At 43.4% G+C, this 22,878-nt stretch overlaps 2 protein-coding genes across 2 annotated transcripts in view; both read left to right on the forward strand.

Moving 5' to 3' along the window:
* Tex55 (testis expressed 55) overlaps positions 1-17,830 on the forward strand; it is a 37,603-nt gene extending 19,773 nt beyond the window's left edge. Inside the window, exons 4-5 of the mRNA XM_052158135.1 lie at positions 16,268-16,335; positions 17,605-17,830. Coding sequence (XP_052014095.1) covers positions 16,268-16,335; positions 17,605-17,830 — 294 coding nt within the window. The remainder of the gene's footprint in view (positions 1-16,267; positions 16,336-17,604) is intronic.
* The window catches only part of Upk1b (uroplakin 1B), a 28,470-nt gene continuing 14,332 nt past the window's right edge, over positions 8,741-22,878 (forward strand). Inside the window, exons 1-3 of the mRNA XM_052158934.1 lie at positions 8,741-8,826; positions 20,461-20,548; positions 21,478-21,678. Coding sequence (XP_052014894.1) covers positions 20,480-20,548; positions 21,478-21,678 — 270 coding nt within the window. The 5' untranslated portion in view covers positions 8,741-8,826; positions 20,461-20,479. The remainder of the gene's footprint in view (positions 8,827-20,460; positions 20,549-21,477; positions 21,679-22,878) is intronic.

Genomic DNA, 22,878 nt, shown 5'->3' on the forward strand with positions numbered 1-22,878 from the left:
AACTAGAATAAGGCCAAGTCTGCCAAAGGGCCGAGTGAGCTCTCCTAACCGCTCTCAGCTCTCAAAGAACACGAGGATCTCTCGTGGCTCTAAGCTGCTTACAAAATTCCTGTCGGAAACGTGCAAGAAAAAATTTTATCCTTTTTTAAACAAATGATTATTAATATTAGGTATGAATGATCCATATCAGTGGAAAGAAAATATTAGTACTATTTTCTGTCCTTATCGCTGCAGGCCACATTCTGTCATTAGTGAATGAGATTTAATCTTCTCCTGGTTCTCAGCCTACAGTAAAACTCAGGCATGCTTTACTCCCGAGGGCACATCTGTGCAGGTGGCATTTTGTCATCAACTTTATCCCCTAAAGAAATCTGTATCATGTGGAATGTCTAACCAGTTGGACTGGTGTCTAACAGCACAAAGCTTTAGCTCGGTCTGTCTGGAACGAGAGGATCTGGTCAGAAATCATTCTTGAGATGATCATTTGATTCTACTTTTGTACGCTGAGCATTTTGAAACTCTTCCGTGTGAGCAATAAGGCAGACTTGATTCTTTGTATCGTTAACTAATGACGTGATATGATTATGTGGCTGTATTGCTTGAGATTTCAAACAAACTTTACTGTATTGTCTCTGACACTTATTTCTCATATGTCTAGTCCAAATATAGTCCTATATGAGTCCAAGATTATGTAGCTTTTTCTTTAAGTTGTTCATAAACCATGCATGTGTTCAAACTCAATAAATGTGTTCTCTACTCAGATAAAGATACTGCGTGCTTGTAAGATGAGCTGAAAACTGAACAGCGATGACCTACGGAATAAACTAGAGTCATGTGAACTGGTGGGGTGGTCCAACAAGATAGCCTAAAGCTTGAGAGGCCGTTCCTATTATTAGCGGTAGAAATATGGAGGCTATAATGTCATGGCGTGTCAGCACTGAATCCCAGTGTGGTTGGTGGTGTACACTTTCCCTCTCAGCACTTAAAAGCCAGAGCAAGACAACCTGAAGTTCAAGGCCAGCCTGGGTTATATACCAAAACAATTTCAGATATAAAAAGAAAAGTAAAACAGGCTGGTAAGATGGCAGGCTGCGTCAAAGTGCTATGAAAACCAGACGATCTGAGTCCAGTCCCTAAGTCCCACAGCTAAATGAAGGAACTGTCTCTGGAACAACGTTGTTCTCTGACCTCCACACTATCCGTGTGGTGCACAGGTCTCAATGTGACCTCCCCAACACATGCATCATACATAAAATCTATTTTAAACCGTTTAATTTCGCTTTTTGATGTTTGGCCTTAATATTAGATCAGTGGTTCTCAACCTTCGTAATTCAGTGACCTTTAGTAAAGTTCCTCATGTCATGGTGACGCCCAACTATAAAATTATTTCCATTGCTACTTCATAACTGTAATTTTGCTACTGTGATGAATAGTAATGGAAATATCTGTGTTTTCTGGTGGTCTTAGGTGCCCCCCCCCAAGAAAGGGTTGCTCAGCCCCAAAGGAGTCAGGACCCACAGGTTGAGAGCCACCATCTTGGACAGTTTTGACAAGTTTCTAAAGACAAGACGCCTCAGAGGCATCCACTCCGGCAGCTGCAGCCGCTCCCTTAGGCTATTTCTGATGCCTTTCGTGACCTTCCACCGTGAGGCAGTAGACCAGAGGGGACGGGCCGGCCCTGGTTTCCTCCACACATACTTCTCTGAGAAAGCAGAGAGAGCACCACCCTTCACACACTGTGACTCAGGCTCTCTACAGAGACATCTAGCACAGAAGATCAATCAGCAGGAGTTCCAAAGTGACAGAAAGCAGTTCCTTACCGGTCACAAGTAAACACTCAGCATGCGAATCTCAGGGCAACTAGCTGCCAAGAGGCGCTGAGAGACTCAGACTTGACCCTGCCCAGTTTCACTGCAGTACAATGTGAAGAGGACAGAGTAGCCAGGGAGAATAAATATGAGAGCTGAGAGTCTCCATGGAGAGTAAACAGAGATAGAAACACATGGTATTTTATTTTACTTATTTATTTTATTTTATTTTATTTTATTTTATTTTATTTTATTTTATTTTATTTTATTTTATTTTATTTTATTTTGAAACAGGGTTTCTCTGTGTAGCCCTGGCTGTCGTTGAATTCGCTCCGTAGACCAGGCTGGTCTTGAACTTACTGCACATCTGAGAATACTCCTGGGCTTCAGCTTTTCCTGCCTCTGCCTCCTGAATACAGCGTTTTCGTAATTATTTCAGAAGTGTTCTTATCAACAGGATTGTGGATGGAACCGAGCATCGGGCATCCCCTCACTCCAGTGACCCTGACTCCCTCACACTAGCAGAAGCCAGATCTATCTCTCCCTGTGCAACTGCTTTTCCTCCTTTCCCCAGGTTCTTTGCCCAACTCCCCTCCCCTTCTACCTCTTTATTTAAGGTAGAGTCTCAAGTAGCCCAGGCTAGCCTCAAATTAGCTTTGTAACCAAAGAAGATCTTGACCTACTGATCTGTGCCTTCCAGGTGCTGGCATTACAGGCGTGTATAGCCACGCCCGGTTCTGGGCCATCCTGGGGATGAGACCCAGCAAGTACTGCGCCAACCGAGCTGCATCCACCGTCCTCCCCTCTGTTGGTTAAAGAACTGACTTCCCTGTTCTTTAGCACACTGGGTCACGCATGTGCCTCATAAAGACGAAGTTTGACATCACTGGTGATTAGGGACATGGATGTTAGAGTCACAGTGAGACAACACCTCACATTTAGCAGAATGGCTGCGGTCAAAAGCAGAGACCACAAGCATTGGAGAAAGTGTAAAGAAATCAAATTCCTCATACACACCTGGTGGGAATGCAAAGTGGTGTAGCTACCTTGGAAAATAGTTTAGCAGTGACTCAGAAAGTTAAACACCATGTTATTGTATGGTCTAGCAATCCATGCCTAAGGAACTGAAAATGCAAAACAAACATTGTTTACAAATATTCAGAGAAAAATTACTAATAACCAAAAAAGCTGAAAACAACCTAAATGTTCATCCGCTGAGGATGGATTTTTAAATATAGCAGACAATCACTGAAATACTATTCACCCTTGAAAAGGATGAAAGAATCCCCGCCACATATTTTGATCTAGAGAGCGTATCGCTAAATAAAATCAGCCAGGAATAAAATGCTGTATGATTTTACTTATGTTGTTTATAGACTTCCAAATTTGTGGAAACAGAAAGCACAGTGTGGTTATTGGGAGCTGGAGGAAAGAAGAAGAATTAAAAGCCATTTAAAGAGTCAGACTTCCTGTTTTGGAAGATGAAAAAGTGAAGAGACTTGTTACATGAGAATGCGCATGTCCTTCATAGACAGCACACTGAGAACTAGTGTGGTTGCAACAAATTTAATATTGCAACAAATATTAAATTCAACACGGAAAGGTGCCGTCTCCATATGCTACGGCATTATTCAGCAAGAGGGAGAGAATACAGAATACACGCGGCCGAAGCACAAAGCAAAGGGCAGAGATCATATGGTTTACATTAAATGTCTCAAACAGTAAAGCTCATGGCAGAGACAGAAACAAGTGCACGTCGGGCTGGGGTGAGGAATGAGGAATGAGGACGACTCCAGCCTGGCACGAGCTCACATATTTGAACACTTGTCCCCGGTGGCTGGAACTGTTTGGGAAGGATCAGGAGGCGTGGCCTCGTTGGAGGAGGTGTGTCACTTATGGTGGGCTTTAAAGTTTCAAAGACCTGTGCCATCACCAGTCTCTCTCCCTCTGCCTCAGGCTTGTAGATCAGATGTTAGCTCTCAGCTGCTGCTTCAGAGCCAGTCCTGTCTGTGTTCCTGCTACCATGCCGCCTGCCATGCTGGCCACGGACTCTGACCCTCCGGATCCATGAGCCCTAATTAAATGCTTTCTTTTATAAGTTGTCTTCATTGTGGTGTTTTGTCTTGACTATATAAGCAATTGAAAACTGATTAAGACACTACTGAAAGCCTGTGACTGACCAAAGAAATAGAATTTAAAAATACTTATTATGCCTTTTTAGCTTAAGACTGCTAAAACTGCAGAGAAACAGGAACTTTCTTGCTCTGTTCCAAGAAACAGTCTTTTCACAGCATCTCTGAAATGCTCATAAATCAGAACATGTTTAAAATAAACATAGCCGTTAGCCACAAATTTAAATTTTAAGAAATTTTTTACCAAAGAATGAATATTTAAAATCCTATGTGCATGTATGCTTTCTGCATCATTATCATTGTAATAAAATTTTTAACAACCTGAATTTTAATTGGGAAGATTATTTCAAATTCATAGAGCAGAATATAATACAACCAGGACAATTATATTGCAAATCATCAGCAGTTGTCTCTCCATGTGTTGTAGGTGCATGTTCATGTGGGCGTGTACAGAGCACATGAAGGTGCACAGGCATGTGTGGTCAAGAGGCTGACACTGAATGCTCTCCTTGATCACTCCCCGTCTTAACTTTTATTTAAAAATGAAGTAAAAACATTTTGTAATAAAATTGAAGATTTACATGGAAAATATTTCTGACCAAATTGAAAAAATATAAAGAAAAACACATTAAAATTGACAATTTTCATGGAAAATTGAAGAGTAAAATGTAAGGAACATTGTTAAATTATTTTTTTAAAAAAGTAGAAACATTTCGTGATACAGTTGAAGATTTACGTGAAAAATATGTGTGATAAAATTGTAGAAAAATACAGAATAAATATGTTAAAATTGAAGATTATCATGGAAAATTACACAGATAAAATGGTAGGCATAAAAATATTTCTAAGTTGATTGAAAGGGAATTATTAACATTTTCTGATAAAGTTGAAAATTTACATGGAAAATATTTCTGATAAAATTTAAGAAATATATAGAAAAACATGTTAAAATTGAAGATTATCATGGAAAATTATACAGATAAAATGGCAGACATAAAACATTATTAAATTAATTGGAAGAGGAATTACAAACATTTTTTGGTAAAATTGAAGATTTACATGAAAAATACTTCTGTTAGTCTATGTCTTTTTATTGGGGAATTGAATCCATTGATGTTAAGAGATATTAAGGTATAGTGATTGTTGCTTCCTGTTATTTTTGGTGTTATTTTTATGTTTCTTTTGGGTTTGTTGGAAGAAAATTACTTTCTTGCTTTTTCTAGGGTGTAATTTCCCTCCTTGTGTTGGCGTTTTCCATCTATTATCCTATGTAGGGCTGGATTTGTGGAAAGATGTCGTGTAAATTTGGTTTTATCATGGAATATTTTGTTTTCTCCATCTATGGTAATTGAGATTTTTGCTTGGTATAGTAGCCTGGTCTGGCATTTGAGTTCTCTTAGGGTCTGTATGAGATCTGACCAGGATCTTCTAGCTTTCATCGTCTGGTGAGAAGTCTGGTGTGATTCTGATAGGTCTGCCTTTATATGTTCCTTGGCCTTTTTCCCTTACTGCTTTTAATATTCTTTGTTTACTGCATTTGGTGTTTTGATCATTATGTGATGGGAGGACTTTCTGTTCTGGTCCAGTCTGTTTGTTGTTTTGTAGGCTTCTTGTATGTTCCTGTGCATCTCTTTCTTTAGGTTAGGGAAGTTTTCTTCTATAATTTTGTTGAAGATATTTATTGGCCTTTTAAGTTGTAAATCTTCACTCTCTTCTATACCTATAATCCTTAGGTTTGGTCTTCTCATTGTGTCCTGGATTTCCTGGATGTTTTGGGTTACAAGCCTTTTGCATTTTGCATTTTCTTTGAGTCAATGTTTTCTATGGTATCTTCAGCACCTGAGATTCTTTCTTATATCTCTTGTATTCTGCTGTTGATGCTTGCGTCTATGACTCCTGATTTCTTTCCAAGGTTTTCAATCTCTAGAGTTATCTCTCTTTGGGATTTCTTCATTGTTTCTACTTCCATATTTAGATCCTGCATGGTTTTATTCAGTTCCTTCACTTGTTTGTTTGTATTTTCCTGCAATTCTTTAAGGGATTTTTGTGTTTCCTCTTTAAGGGTTCTACCTGTTGACCCATGTCCCCTCACCTCTTCCTACATCCCCACCTCAAATTGCTAAATAGGAAAAATCATTGCCCATTAAAACTCAGAACCTTTTAAGTTTATTCATATCAAGAAAATGTTCACCAAAACTCAAGACTCATGGAAGGAGGTGATTTTTTTTTCAGGGTCAGGTATACTTCAAACACAAAGTAGAAAGTTGATAGTGCTGGGGTTTGGCCAGGCAGAGAGAACAGGCCTTACAGGGTATACAGAAGGTGGATTGGGTTTGAGAATGGGGTCTAGATGAAATCGCAGGGCACAAACTGGCTGCAAACCAGTGTGTGGGCAGAGCACCTCTGGTGCTCGTGGGAGTCAGTTGGCTCTGTGACTATACTGTACCAGACATACTCTACGGGCAGGGGTTTCTGGCCCTGAGGTACTCGGGCCTCTGTTGATCATGTCACTCAAGAGGACGGCCTGGTTCCCCTCTCAGGAGACTGTTGTACAGGAACTCTATATCTTTCCCCATTCTTTCCACAACCACTGGGGTTTCTAACCTAAATTGTGATAATAGGAAAAAAATTGGTTTTCTTTTGGTTTTTGTGTTTTGCTTTTGCTTTTGTTTGTTTGGTTTGTTAGCTGGGTTTGGGGCTGTTTTTTCAGTTTTGTTTTGTTTGCAATGGGAATTCACAGATTGGTTGTTTTAGTCAAGTTAGGGTATGGTTAAGGGGAAAGAAAACCTAAATTAGTTACTAGAAAAATAAATCTGTCATACTTTCTCGTTAAGGATTCAAATTCCACAACTACTCAATTGCACTTATCTGAAAACTAATCTGCTCTTCCTGATCTCCTGTTACTGGGTTTTGTGTTTCCCTTGTCTATTCTGAAAAGATTTTCAAACCTATGAAGGTTTTTAAAATTATACATATGAATGCCTCTTTCACAATATACATATATATATACATATATATGTATGTATATATATATATATATATATATACATATCATTATGTGTGTGCCCTCAGAGACCATAAGAGGGCATCATATTCCCTGGGGCTGGGTTACAGGCACATGTGACCCTGCAAAGCGGGGAAACTGGAGCCAGGTCCTCCGACAGAGCAGCCAGTGCTCTTGAGACATCTCTCCAGCCCTCGAATCTTTTATGTTTCTCTCCACACAGCCCTAGGAGAACATAAAATGCCTAGAACATGGGTGGAAAGGAGTCTTTGCTTCTTTACTCTTTCATTGCTTGCAGATTTCCAAGGAAGCACGTTTTGATGACCTATGTTTCTCTTTGAAAAGTCATAATCTAGGTGCTATAAGAATATGTATGGACTACAAAAATAATAGTAGTCACCCAAACCTTACCACCCCAATAGATTCCTCTTAATGCTTGCTGAAAGGTCTTCCTAAAGCCAAAATTCATATATATTTTTAGAAATAAAGTTGTATCAACTCAGACAGAATACTTGGTAAGCGGAAGTGTCCTGTTACATTGTAATCTACTGTAACTCAAGCAGAATGCTTTGTAAGGGGAGCTGTTCTGTTACGTTGTAATTTGCTGGTTTTCATCTTTAGCTTCTAAAATTGGTCCTGAGGCAACAAGAGCTTTTATAAACATTTGTTGAATAAATGTTAAATTTATTTTTGTGGAACTGTTTTTATGTGGTTTCGTTTTTAACCATTATGTAGAAGTTTATTGTATGACTTGTCCTGGTCACCAAAGCTGACTCTGGAATGCTGAAAAGGAAGACGGTAAGGAGAGGGACATGGATGTCCCACACTGTCCCCTTTCAAACTCTAACTGCATCCCATTGTCAGTCTTGCTCAGGAACTGGACTCACCTGGGCATCTGTTCCCCAGGGTACCTTCCCCTAAACACATAAGTCACTGAGGCAGCCAGTGCAGAGCTCAGATAGGCCATCATCCTCAAAGCTGCCAGTATGTAGCCTGAGGCTGTCCCGGCTACACCATGTTTCTATGGTGATGGATCTCAGGGTACTTGCCAATAAGCACACTGCATGCTAACTCTGCCCCTGGATTAAGAAGAACCTGTGGTGAGATGGTGCTGATCTATACGGAGCTCCCAATCTATTGATTAAAATGCTCAGACCTTTCTAATATCGCTGCCCTTACTACCCCTCAACACCAGACTAAACTGTGTGTTGTTATTTTCCCATTAAAAGCAATATTCTTCATACCGTGTATACATGACTCCATGGTCCTGAAAGAAGGGACCGAGAGAGAAGAAGGACCCGCTTAGACATCAAAACATTACTTGATCCTGTCTCTTCATTTGCATTTCTCCATCTGTGCTTCCAACTTTCTTCTCCTTTATCAGTTGCTATGCCACTCACCTAATGAATATTACTGTCCCCTCAAATACAGCCTGTGGTTACAGAAACTGAGTCTGGCCCTGACCCTGTGCGAGCAGAGGAGGGAACTTGAGAGGGTTCTTTAATACACAAACGCTTAAAGTTAATGATCCAATCAAGCGAAGGAACATCAACTCTACACATACACACACACACACACACACACACACAGACCTGTTTGCATTCAAGGAGAAAAGCAGAACCCCCCCCCCTCCCCATCAGAGATGTACATTGCAAAGCAGCAGAGATCTGCCCACAGTGCTTCCTGCTCAGCCAGGCAGGTTCAGGCAGCATCAGGCTCCGCCCATGTGAGATGCCTCCTCCCAATCACAGGCCACCCTGCCCTGGGACTGGAGCATCAGAGGATACAGTGGAGTAGAAAAGCATCTTAGGCTGGTGCATGCTGCAGAGTGAGCTGTGCAGCGCTGCTGGGAGAAGAAAGCAGAAGAGACCAGGCAGCCAGTGTGAGTACAGAAACTTCTCAGAGCAGCCCTCTGGTGCTCTCTCTCTCTCTCTCTCTCTCTCTCTCTCCCTCTCCCTCTCCCTCTTCCTCTCCCTCCCCCCTCCCCCTCCCTCTCTCCTGAAGCAAGGACAAAAGGGGCTATACACTGTAACAGTAGAGTCTGTCCCTTTTGTAGTTTGAGATCATATAACTCTTGGAAAAACGTTCTTTCGCTAATTTCTGTCCCTTGGCCTGACAAAGTTTCCTGTTCTTGTCAGATATCATTTGGTCTGACAAGCCTTTAATAGGGTCTGTGGGGCAGTTTCTTCACGGGTCTTCCCTGCAAACAGTACTGCTTAATCAGTATGTGGGCTAGAATAAGTCAACAAATTAGTTTTACCTAATCAAGGCTACTTTTAGAGGGCCGATCTTTACTGTTCACTAATGAGTTGATGCAACAGGATCTGCAGGTTCTAAATACATTTATTCTTGTCCTAATATTTTTACACAAGTTGTCTCAAGTAACACCAGAATTATTGGATTATTTATACTTGTATGATTGTGGTTGTAAGCCTAAATCTTCATTTCTTCTTAGCTTTAGGCATTTGTGAGGACATTTATGATTTTTTATTGATTTTAAGGTCTTTATAAAAGTCAAGGCGATACTTATAGACCATTTCTTGCTGAGTGAAACTGATAAGCACAGTAGGCAAGAAGGCAGTACATCTCTTGCCTGTACATTAGTTTCTTTATATAGCTAACATGGATGCTGTGATTTTTCTAGTTCTGCGAGGAAGTAGTTCTCCTTTTGATTACTCTTCCCAATAAGTGTAAAACTGCTTTTGTGTGTATATGTGTGTGTGTGTGTGTGCTTACAGCACACTTGTTTTGCTTTCTGTTGTACTATGCTTTAAAAAAATCAACTTTCATATATATATATATATATAACTATCCAAGGAGACTTGAAACATTTAGACTGCAAGACAAGTTAGGCAAGAAGAGTAAATGAAATCTCAAATTTTCTTTTTTCACTCTTGTGTACATTCCGAACCACCATATGAATCAGGTCCAGAATCTACTGGACCCTCCTCTGCAGTCTGGGCCTGATGGCTCTGCAGGTTGCCCACAAGCCAATGAGCCCTGTGGCCTATCTAGGAGCAAGACCACAGGGATGAGGAAGGGTCCTGTTTGTCTTTCTCTTTCACTCCCTCTCCCCGACTTCCTCCCTCCCATTTTCTTAATCCAAATTTCTCTAGCATGAGTTTGAGGTGTGGTTTGTATATTCTTTCGTGCAAGAACCCTGAGCAAAGAAAAGACTACGGAAAAGGCGATCTCCTGACTGGCAGGCGAGTCTCACCTCTCTTCTGCTTTGAACATTGGTTTGTCCAGTGAGCAACTGTCAACTTATTCAGTGTGTCAGGAGATATCAACACCCTGGAGATGAATAACTTCATAAGAAAACAAACTTAACAAAGGTACAAGAACAGAAAAGAAGAGAGAAAGAAGTGTACTTTTAACCTCTTAAAATCAGCATTTCTGAAAGTAGAGTCTCCCAGGGTGTTGAGTGACTGAAATAAGCCACAGAGGTGCTGGGTCACTGGGGAGTTCATCTACAGGGTGGGGCTCCCAAGGGATACTCCTTTACAAGAAAGCATGTAAGGCGATGCCCACAGTCCGCCGCTGTTCCTGGCACAGCTATGTCTCTGCTCTCTGCTGCTTGACAGTTAAATGTAAGTCACCACATCCTGCCTGCTCCCTTTCTGGTACAGTCAAGTAAAGGAATTTCACATATAGGAGGAAAGTGGTATGTGAGAATAAGAAGTTTGCGAGAGGCACAAACCAGCCCCTAGCACTGGGAGCTGAATGAAAGGCAAGACAACACATCTCTGGGAGTCAGTCATCTATTCAGAGAGAAAGACCCATGCCCTGTCTCCCCTTCTCTCTCTCCCTCCCTCCGTCCATCCCTCCTTCCTTCCATCTCTCTCCCCTCCTCTCCGTCATCTCTCCCTCCCTCTCTTTTCCTGTTTTCTTTTATGTTCTGAAACAGGGTCTCTCAAAATGTAGCGCAGACTGACCTCAAACTCAGAGCTCTCCTCTCTTGGCCCCAGAGCGATGGAATTACAGACATGTGTGGCCACGCCCGGCCTCTGAATCTCCAGGTTTGAATAGGGAGGTTTGTCCTTTTAAGCCCTACTTTTATTCGGGCTCTGTCTCCTTCTGGTGGTACCTTCATTCTCCCCCTGAAGAGCAGCAGTGTGAAGAGAGATCTAGTAAACTCTTGATAGCCATACCATTGAGAACTCATGAGACGCATCACGAGTCCCCCAGATGTTTTTGTAATGATTTTGCGACCATGGTGTTTCCTAAATTAGAGGGAAGAGAGGGAAAGACTGAGCAGAAGATTGTGGTGATGGAAGGCTTTCTCCTGGTGACTTTGTATACAAGGTTCCCTTGACGATAAGATAAAAGTCAGATCAATGGCAAAGCCTCTTAAGTTTAATATAAAGGGAAATGATGTCTTATCTTGAGAAGAAGAAACATTGGGGCTACCCAATGGCTCATCAGGTAAATACTTGCCTAGTAAGCCTGGTGACTTAAGCTTAGCTCTTAGGGCCCATGGTAGAAGGAGAAAAACGATTCCCACAAGTTGTCCTCTGACCTCCACAGATAGGCAATGACATGAACATGCCCATACACACACACACACACACACACACACACACACACACACACACCTCACATAAGCAGTACACATGCAATAATAAAATTTAAAAATTTAAAGAGACTATTAGTGACAAACAATAGTTTGCTTGTGAGTCAGAAAATTTGGTTTTAAAATCTGTTTGAAAGCATTGATAACCTGGAATAACTCACTACCCCTCTCTGGTCCTCAGCTTCCTCATCTCTACAGTGAGGAAATGACCGCAGAGCTCCTAAGTTAACAGACACACTTAAGAATCCATCAAACTGTGAATGGGCTCAAAGCCTGGAACAGAGACACCTTTATTCTTCCCTAACTAAATATCTTCTTAGTGATACAAAAACAAGCAAGAGTATAATTATTGACTTCAAGTTGTGACAACCTGAGTGTTTATAGTTTGTTTTTTAATACTATTATTCATCAAAATTGACTTTCTTTAAAAATGCACACAATTTGTTCTGCTATGAGTTCAGAATGACATCACATAAGGGTTAGGGTTAGGGTTGGGGTTAGGGTTAGTGTTGGGGGTAGGGTTGGGGTTGGGGGTAGGGTTAGGGTTAGGGTTGGGGGTAGGGTTAGAGTTGGGGTTGGGGGTAGGGTTAGGGTTGAGGGAAGGGTTAGGGTTGGGGGTAGGGTTAGGGTTAGTGTCGGGGGTAGGGTTGGGGGTAGGGTTAGGGTTGGGGGTAGGGTTGGGGGTTAGGGTTGGGGTTAGGGTTGGGGTTGGGGGTAGGGTTGGGGGTAGGGTTAGGGTTAGGGTTAGGGTTGGGTTTAGGGTGAGCAAAGACAAGAACCAGGCTAGGTTGCTTTGGCAGAAGTCAATAGGGAAGAAAAGTTAAGGACACACATCCACAAAGCAGGACACAGCACTCCTGTTGGCTAAGAACAGAAAGGGGTGGCGAGGAAGGGCGCATGATCCCAGGTAGGGTCAGTTGGGGTAAAGGTCCAGTGGTCAGAAATAAAAGGAAAATTCACAAAGGGATGACTAAAAGAAACCAGGAAATACCAGGAGGAGCAGGTGACCTGGGTACTGTGTTAAATAGAACCCTAAGAAGTTTTCCAGTCTCTGGTTGACTAGAAGGCAGAATGAGATCTGGCTAATATTAAAAACAGAGAGAGAGAGAGAGAGAGAGAGAGAGAGAGAGAGAGAGAGAGAGAGAGAGAGAGAGAGAGAGAGAGAGAGAGAACCAGTACGTCTGAAATCTAAACAGTAGGTCAGCAGTTTTAAACTCGGAGGTGAGTTGTTCTTGCAGATTGGAAACAGACCAGTTTCTATGCTGGAAACTTGGAAAGCACTGTTTCTTCAGAGAATGTCAGTGTTTGCACTTACAGTCTTCAAATGACTAGAGACAATTGACTCTGTCCCTCCATAGGACAGAGGCTAAGTTCCTCAAAACTCTGCAGATGTGGCAGCATACACCTTTAACCCAGCGTTTAGAAAGCTGAGGCAGGAGTTCAAGGCTAGTCTGTGATACACAGTGAGACCACACCTAAAAAAAAAAAAAAAAGACCATATCTTTATATCTGAATTTTAATTTTTATGTTCTATCTGAACACTAGGCCCCATGTCCTACCCAAAATAAAATTAGTCATTGCAGGAACTGGAGAGACGGCTCAGCAGTTAGGGGCACCTATTTCCCTTCCAGAGGACCCAAGGCAGGTTAAACTCTCAGCATACACGTGTAGCTCACAATCATCCCTCTTGCTGCAGGACACTGATCTGACATCCTTTTCAGAGGGCACCAGGTCAGCATCCGGTGCGCATACATACTTGCATACAAAACATGCACCCACACGAAATAAAACAAATCTTTTTAAAAGGTGTATACCGAACCCTCGAAAGAAGTTTAGTCGATACTTCTTTATCAAACATGCAAAGGGAACAATCTGTATCCTGTGTGTAGAGAAGTGGCCATTTATCCCTCAGCTCCTCTTTCTCTTCTTGGAAAGGTAAGAAATTCACAGGGTCTTTTAAAAACAACCATCATGGGGCTGGAGAGACGGCTCAGTGGTTAAGTCTCCCAGAGGACTTCAGTTCTACCCCCAACTCCAACAAGGCAGTTCATATCTGTCTTTAACTCCAGTCCTGGGGGACTCTGGACTCTGGATTCTATGAACATCGAGGACACACATACACACACACACACACACACACACGGTGTACAGACCCACGTGCAGACAAAAAACTCATGCACATAAAAGAAAATAAGAGGTTTCTTAAAAATCCAAAAAGAACTGTCAGTATGGAACGTCATTAAACCTTTTGGTTTTAATCCAAAACGTGGACTAGTCTGCCCTTTCCCCCAGGATTTGATTGTTTTTGGAAACAGGGTTTCACACAGCCCATCATGGCCAGGAGCTCACTATGGAGTTGAGGATGATCTTGACCTTTGATCCTTCTGCCACCCCCACCTGCCAGTGTCAAGAAAATCGGCATGCCTTGTATCTGGCTTTAGGTGATACATAAAATATTACCCAGGACATTCTATGAGGGAAGCAAGTGCTCTGCCCACTGAGCAGCACCGCCCCCAGCCTCCAGGCCTTTATATGTCTTCACACACAAATCCTGCCAGCCTTTCTCTCAGCACCAGGAGTGCATCTTTCTGGATATCCTTCTGGTTGTGTACAGACGTTCTGCGATGAATTGATCAGTTTCACCAATTGCACAGAGACTCTGTGCTGTCGACATCTGTCGCGGGCCAGCACTCTCTGGCTGCACTCCATAAACTCTTTGGTGACTGCCTGCCTGCGCCGCTTAGGGATCTGCCTACATCTTTCCTTTCTGTCTGTCCTAGAACACTGGCTTCAAACAAGATAGAGAGCTAGTGAGTGTGCTCAGACTTCCCACTCTTGTTCTAGCCAAAGGCACAATATTTTGATCTGTTCTTATATATTAGTTGCTTTTTTTTTTTTAATGAAACCACCGCTTTAGTTGCCTTCAGCGTTTCCTGTCTTCTTAGCTCTAGGCCGATCTGCTTCAGGAAGCTCCAAGAACCTGAGGCAAAAGTCAAGACAATTAATATTGCCTAGACAACCAGTATGTCATGAGACCTTTGCATATTCTCATTTAATTTTTACAGAACCCTTGATGTTGGGCCTTACAGTTCTCACTGACAGATAAGGCTCAACAAGAATACTGGGGTCACAGAACTACCATGTGATCAACTACGTTTCACACCAAGATCCAATCAAAGCCCACAGCTCCCTGCTCTTCCTTACTCCTAACCGACTCCCTTGCTATAACATGCAGGAAGCCCGACACAGGAGATACAAGAGAAGAAAGTTCCACAGTGAGAATGGGGGATTCAAGAGGGACACTGGGGGAAAGTGGGGAGTGAAAGGTTTATTAGAAAAGTTATTAATACCATGGGGAGACAGGAGCAGTCACATGCTGGGGGCCCAAGGAATCTTCCGGGCCCCATGACCAGAGACAGACAGCGTGGCAGGATCTCTGAAAGAGCAACCAGGAACCAAATGGCAGAAGTGTGATCTATTTTTATACTTATCTCAGGATGGAGGAACTCTCAGGGTATAAGCCTGAAGCCATGCTCTCTAGAAAGAGGTAGAGAAGGTGGCGGGAACAAGGTGTGTAGTTGCCAATGCCTGCCTTTGATGTAAACTCATTTCCCAGGTGGGAGAGGCGCTTGGAAGTCTGTCAGGGAGGGACTCAGACTGTCCTTGTACAATCCCTGAGAAGGAGCTGCTGCAGGTTCTGTCAGCCTGAGTGGCAGCTGGATTCTAACACTGTGCTCATACAGAGAAGAAAACGCAGGAAGAGAAAGCATTCAGCGTCCGCATGCAACAGAGAATCTCAGAGGTAATGGCTGCATCACCGCGGTCTGAATCAGAGGGCTTGGCACTGGCCAGTGCACAGAGGCAAGAGTTAACTGGGCAGGAATGCTGATGGAATGTGCAGATACCCTCCCTGTGGACAGACGTGCAACTTAGTACCTGATACCAACCACACCCCAGCACAGCTAGGAGGCTTTTTCCCTTTTCCCAGTGAGAGTTTTACTTCTTAAAGTCAATTATAGAAACAAGAACAAGCACAAAGGGTACCTGTGGGTGTGAGGTCTCCAGTGTCCTCTGCCAGAGTAGCTGCCCATCAGGGGAGAGGAAGCGGATGTAAGGTTTATTCTCCTTGATCTAGGAGCTAGGGATGGTTGTCATCATTGGTACCTCTGTCCAGTGGTCTCTGGAGCTCTAAGGTATTACATTTAACCTTAACCCAAGATCCTCTCCTTTCCAAATGTTCCCTGATCATTATTAACAATCTCTTGTTTGTAAACGTTCTTAGTATTTGAGGATCATAGTCCCTAATCCCATGAAACCAGTTGTATTCTACCCATTTTATAAACGAGGGACTAACAGATCATAAGAAGGTCGGTCATTGATCAGAGTAACTCTTGATAGGGAAACTTGACTTTGAATCTGGCATCCTGCCTGGCGCCAAGTCTAGTGGGCTCACCTCACTGTTAGCCCACAACTACCATGCTACACAAGGAATGAACAACAGGAAGCTTGCATCTGGCTTCTCTTGACATTTCCTGCTGAGGGAGATGTGCCCTAAATATCAGCTTAATCTAAACAAGAGACACAGGGAGGCATCGTGGCGCCCTTGGGAAGCCGAGCTGGGAAGACCACACGTTTGAGGTCAGTCGGTCTGTAAAAGACCCTAGCTTGACAAAACAAAACACCGGTGTCTGAGGAAGTGCTATCAAACATTGATTTCCCATTGGCTTCACAACGCGCCCTTCGTTTCCAGAAAGTAGAAGTGAGAACCATAAGTTTGGAAAGCACCTGCACCGTCTCCTGGATAATCGTGGGAAAACGGTAACGTGTTAATGACCTGGAGAAAGGCTAAGACAAGAAACTAGGCAAGTGGAAGGATTGATGGAGGCCTGGTGTTTCTGACCTTCTAAATAACGGCTCTTCTGTATAGAGAAAATGTATGTGTTCTCTTTATTCCCGGGATGGTAAGGAAGCTAGGCCGGCATTTCTTTCTCTACTTAAAGTGTCTGCATTGTGTCAGGATTGCTAAGCTCTGGTGCCAAATAACCAGGAGTCCGGCTGGCCTGGATTTGACGCTGGGCCCTGGGCACAGCCTTGATCAAATGCCTCTCTCCAGCCTCCTTTCCTCACTGTCAAGATGGAAGGAATCAGATTCTTAGCCTAGATCTTTAAGCAGTGTGTATTCCATGAAACTCCAACTATAGGGTTACCCAAACAAGACCTACATGGCAAGAGCAACACAGATGGGAAGCCCCGCCCCTAGATGAAGAGCAGCCAATGGCTGCTGAGATAGCAAACAGAGGGCGGGGCGGTTTCTACATGGGCTAGACCCAAGAGAGGCCAACCATTCCCAAGTGATCAGCCCTAAATACATGTTCATAGGAATAACACTAAATAGGCTCAATAAGCAAGCTTGTGTGTGTGCGCGCGCGCGTGCGTGCGTGCGCATGTGTGTATGTGTGTTCTTATATGTGTGGATGTATGTGCATGTATGTGTGTATGTGTGTACATGTATGTGTGTGTGAGAGATAATAATATAGAAGAAGAGGTCATAAATTTGAGAGGGGCCAAGTAGACACTGGAAAGATTAGAAGGGAGAGGGAGAGGGTACAGTATTCATACATGAAATTCTCAAAAATATAAAACATTTAAAATCTTGAAGGGACTGCAACTCACCCAACATGGATTTTAAGCCAGTGACTCTCATTTCAGACCTCTGACCCCAAACTGTCAAGCTATTATCCTTTTAAGATTGAGGAAATCTGTTACTATAGCAACAAGAAACAAACACAGAGTTTTGACCAAAAAAAAAATAATTACCCAGCTATCCAGTCTGTTGAGAAGACGAACACAGGTTCCTGAGGCAGAATGGAGCGAGCACTTAAGGGCCCAGAGGTGGCAAATTCCATTCTCTTGGGTCACTTTTGGCTAATGAGTGTGGCTTTCTTTAAGACAAAACAAAAACATCTTAATTTTAATTACGAGCCTAGGAGTGGAGGGATGCGCCCGTGAGCACGCAGGTGCCCTTGGATGCCAGAAGAGGGCGTCGGATCCCCTGGAGTCACAGCAATTGTGGGCTGCCCACCTCAGGTGCCGAGAACTGGACTCGGGTCCTCTGAAAGCCCAGCGCTCACTCTTCACTGCCGAGCCCTCTCTCCAACACCAAGACAAGCACAGCTTTCTAAGTTACTATTTGAAAAAAGTCAGGAAGAGGCAGCAAGCTCGGAAAACCTTTGCCTATCGATGCAATCCTTTCTCACGCTGCCAACCCGCGGGCCACCCTCTCAGCAGCATTTTCTACCTCGCCACCATCTAGATTTCTCCCATGTTTTTCTTGCCCAAATCAGCCTCCTGCCTACCGCTTCCCTTCTCTCCTCCACTCTGATCTGCATTTCCAATCCCAATCCTGGCTCTTAGCATTGTTCCCACCTGATCTTAACCAAGAAGCTACACAATAACCACCCGCTTTTAAAACCCGGTGACGTCTGGAAAAGCGGTCGGTACTGCGCTGGCATCGCGGGTCGGTACTGTGCGGACATTCCTTGCTCTGCATTCCTTCAGCTTCGTCTGGACCAGCCGAGACCTCCCGACCCCTTGTTGACCATCTCCCTGGGTTCCTCCTTTGTCTCCACACCTCTCAGAACTCTCCCCTTATTAGGACTGGCCCTAGTTAATGTGCCTTTAAAAATCCTTGGTGCTACAGTCCCACTTTAGATTCCCTGAAAGAAAAAAGAAACATCTCTTTTCTGTTCTTCGGGCCTAACTAAGCTCACTGCTACCCGGAAATTGCTATGCGCCGAACAGGTGCAGAATCGGCACAGTGATGGTCAGTAATGAAGCCAAACTCGGCCTTTCCTGATATTTGCCCTTTACAGGCTGTGTTTCTGTTATCTGAATGTCTGTCTCTCAAAGTCTGTTTATTTGTGTGTCTAGTTTAGAGAGCAGCCGAACTGGTCAGGATTAATGTCCTTGCGTGCCAATAATGAATTTTTACAATGTAACTGATCCGGCTGTACCAGTTAGATTCTCACTGCCAAAGCCTTCTGGGCACTGTAAGGTTCTACATTTCTAAGCAGAAATTCCATGTGGGGTGGGTGTGTGGGGGGGGGGGACAGAAGATGGTGTAGCAAGGGCTCAGATTCCTCTGTTCCTTGGACAAACATTGATGGAATATGTATGCCAAACTCTAAGGCAAAAACACTCATACATTTTAACTTTTTGAATTCCCACAGCCTTCAAGGTGAAATGAAATGGAAAGATATTTAGTGATGTTTAAATTACTTAGGTTATTAAATTACTTAAGTTATTAAATTACTTAGGTTATTATCGTCAAAATACTTATGTTGTTAATATATGCCTTATAGCATATGTTATAACAATAGAGTTAATACTTGTCAGGGCCTGAGTCACAGAATAGATGGAGGCTGAAGGAGTCTCAGTGGTTAAGAGCACAAACCATTTTTCTAAAGGATCCGAGTGAACTTCCCATCACCCAAATCGGGTGACCGCACAACAGCCTGTATCTCAGCTCCAGGGGATCCCAGGCCTGTGTCCTACACAGGCATCCACACACGCACAGCTGCACTAACAAAGACACACAAAAACACATGCCTTTAAAAAGAAGGAAAGGAAGGAGAAAATAAAACAACAAAAGCAAGACGTGCCTCTCTACAAACCAGGAGTTCATCAGCCAAACTGGCTAACTTGGCGTCCTGTCTTAACTCTGTGCTTCTGAGTCTATCTGCCCCCTTTCCTTTCCTCAGAAAGTCTGCCACTCTTCCCGTGTTCCTCCTCCACATCTCCTCTACTCTCCTGATCCAGCACTCACTCTATATAACCAGCTACGCGGAAGCTCAGCCTTTCGCCCGAGGCCCCGACTCAGGACTTTAGACATCCGCTTATGCATTCTAACAACTTGAGACCTTAGCTCCTCGCCTAGCACAGAGTCCTGGACTGTAACCGCCTTCCTCATTTATCTTTACATACGTCGACATGCAAAGGGTAACATTTAACACCTTTTGACTTAGGGTGTCAGTCGGTTAGTTAATTAAGGAATAACATGTGGGGGATGTGAGTAGCTTTTCTCAGCATGTCTCAAGTAGAGAAGCCAAAACTGATTGACTTGTGCCCCTTCCAGAGAATCCCACAGGAGGCAAAGAAGTTGCATCTGGCATAAACTGCATAAAGAGTGTCTAGCAGCCAGTGTAAGCTGCAGGAAAGAGAGTGGCCCTAGAGTCACACAGACCAAAGATGCCCCCAAATCTGCCATTTCTGTCTGTGAATCCTCAAAGGCACTTTACCAGCTAGTTAGGCTCTGATTCCCTGGTGAGTAAAAGAGGCTCCTTCTCTCCCAGAGTTCTGTTCTTGTTGGGTTCTAAGAATCTATTGTGTACATGAAGCCCCCAGAAGAGTACACAGGGCAGCTATACAGGCCTCTTTTCTCTGCACTTGGCTCATGTACGAGGGAACTTCATTTTGTACTATCTATGTTCTTTAGCATAATAAAATGTTTAACATTAACCCGTGGGCCAAAATGGCCTCTGTAGACAACTCACTCACTTTCCCCCATGACTGCAGTTGGCCTTGAGCAAGGGCAGTAGTGCAATACTGGAGGCTCTGGGGTGTGTCAGCCTAGCCATCACTGTGACAGGTCTGCTCCTTGTGCTCCTGATGACCTTGAAGAACGGTTCTGGCGTCTTTCATACACTAAGGGACTCCTGAAGGACACAGATCAGACTTATTTATTCTTTAGAAAACTCCTGTGATAGCTGACCTCAGGTGTCAAATTTCCACCATTACTAAAAGCTCTCATGAACTTGATTTGGATACAAAAAAGAAAAAAAAAAAGAAAGAAAATGGATGTCATGATTTGTTGACAGTGTAGAGACTAAGGCAGTATTTGCTACCTGCTCCCATCCAATGTAACATTCTTAACTGTGTCTTCAGCTTGTGAGAAATCCTGACGATGGCCAAAGACGATTCCACTGTTCGTTGCTTCCAAGGCCTGTTGATTTTTGGACATGTGATTGTTGGTGTAAGTCATGAGTATTTTTCAAAAAAAAAATGTGTTCTTCTTATAAGCATGGCATTTAGATAAATTATCTAAGTTTAAGAAAATATTATAAATATCATTTCCCTTTATAGTGCCTTCATTTTAAGAAATGTGGTAGTAAATATACTAGCTAGATAGAATCTTAAAACAGTTGTATATAATCAGCTATTATGACAGTAGACCATGGCCAACATTAAATTAGATTATTTCCTTTCCAATTTTTAAGATATAATGACTATTAAGAGTCATATGTTCAGCATGGTCAGTGTCTGAACACACCTGCTACTCATTCATTTATGCTTTCACCTTGGGAACTGTGTTATTGAAGGTGCTGGGACAGATGTTCTTCTGTAAAGCTGTGAGAGCCCAAGATGTGTGGACAAGAGGATAGGGGAAGAGCATTAGTCAGGGAGTCAGGAGAGCTGGTCCTTGGCTCAGGGCTGCCTCTGCCTCTGAGTGACTCTGGACAAGTCACCATCATTCAGGACCACGGTTCTTCATCCATAGAATATGAGCCCTGGGAAGACAAAGATTCCAGAACCACTGTGACAATGACCAGGAAAGTTTGCAATGGAATAGGATAGGAGAATAACTTTCATACAAGAATGCACTGTCTGAGTGGGACATACCAGGGGCTTTATGGATGGTCTGGGGTTACCTAAATTTTTTTCCCAAATAGCAAACAGACAGATTTCGATGTGGAAGAAAGTATTAAAGGCAGAGAGTATGTGGAAGAAGGAAGGAAGACAGAAATAGCTATTGGGTCTCCTGGCAATGGGGGATTCACTGCATAAAGCCTCTATAAGATGTAAGGGACTCACCACTGGAGCCTACCCTGCCCCTGTCCAATTTCCCCTGGTGCTGTGCTCTTGGCCACCAGCCTGACAGACTGATTCTCATCTTGTTTCCAGATGTGTGGCATCGCCCTGACAGCAGAGTGTATCTTCTTTGTATCTGACCAACACAGTCTTTACCCACTTCTTGAAGCCACCAACAATGATGACATCTTTGGGGCAGCTTGGATAGGCATGTTCGTAGGCATCTGCCTCTTCTGCTTGTCCATTCTAGCCATAGTAGGAATTATGAAGTCCAACAGGAAAATCCTCTTGGCGGTAAGACGTTACAATGCATGACAAGCTGGAGATGTAGCTCAGCTGACAGAGTGCCTGCCTAGCACACATGAAATCTTGCGTTCAGTCTCTAGCACCATATTGTCTGGGCATGGTGGTGCATGCCTGCAAACCCGTTCTGAAGGTATGGGTAAGATGATCCTAAATTCTAGGTAATCCTTGGCTACATGGCAAGTTTAAGATCACCTGCACTACAAGAGACCTTGTCTTAAAATAACAACTAGCAAATTCTCTGCAGTTGTTTTCCTGAGCCAATTTTGGTGAACTGTTTCTTCTCCACTGAGCAAAGAGCTTTGGGTTTCAGTGGACTAAGTGGAAGAAAGATTCTATATGTGTGGGCAAAGGGGTGGAATAGGGGAGATGCCCTGTTGCAAGATCATCCTTGTAGGAGGTAAAGATGTCCTTCATGGTTGAAAGTTCAGGCTCTGGTAAGAAGAACTGAAAAATGGGAAGGAGTCCCTTTGGGTGGTCTAGTTGACTATGTGCAGATGTGTGCTTCTCCAGCCGCTGCCTGCATGTGCCTAACAGTCACAGTCAAGGGATTACATGGACATAAGAAATGATGTCATGGGAAATTATATTGTTAGATTTTTTTCCCCCTTGATAATAGCTAGTTAGTTTTAAGGGTTGATGTGTTAAGATACAAAACAGAAAGTAAACATGAACTTCCCATAGCAGACAAGAGCCTTTTTGAAGACTCGAAGTTCAAGGTCAATGGCTTTGTGCCACGGCTGCATGTCCCACACTACGATTTACTCTGCAGCACAGGAACCCTGGAAGGCCCCCAACAGCACCATTGTGGGCGGCCCATTCATACTAGTCTGTGGTCTCAAGGCACTGGCTAGGCCATGCTCTGTCTGCCTTTGCAAATGGAAATGAAAGAGAAGGGAAATCATGCTTGGGCTGAGACCTCTGCCTTCTGTTCCTGTGCCCTGGGACAGCAGTTTTTGTTATTGTCATCACATGCACATGCACACCCACTCCCATACCTTTCCCTACCTTTGATGTAACTCCCCTACCCTGAGTCCCACTTCTGCAGAAGAAGCTCAGCCCCTTAAGGAGCTCGTCTGTCTGCTTCTCTCGGATAACCATTGCCCTAGCGCCCAGGAATGCAGAATGTTTGCCTTCTCTGTTGCCTTTGGGTGAGCTCGTTCCTGGGCAAATGCACCCTGAGAGAGTAGG

The sequence above is a fragment of the Apodemus sylvaticus genome, chromosome 15, assembly GCF_947179515.1.
Source record: "Apodemus sylvaticus chromosome 15, mApoSyl1.1, whole genome shotgun sequence".
NCBI lineage: Eukaryota > Metazoa > Chordata > Mammalia > Rodentia > Muridae > Apodemus > Apodemus sylvaticus.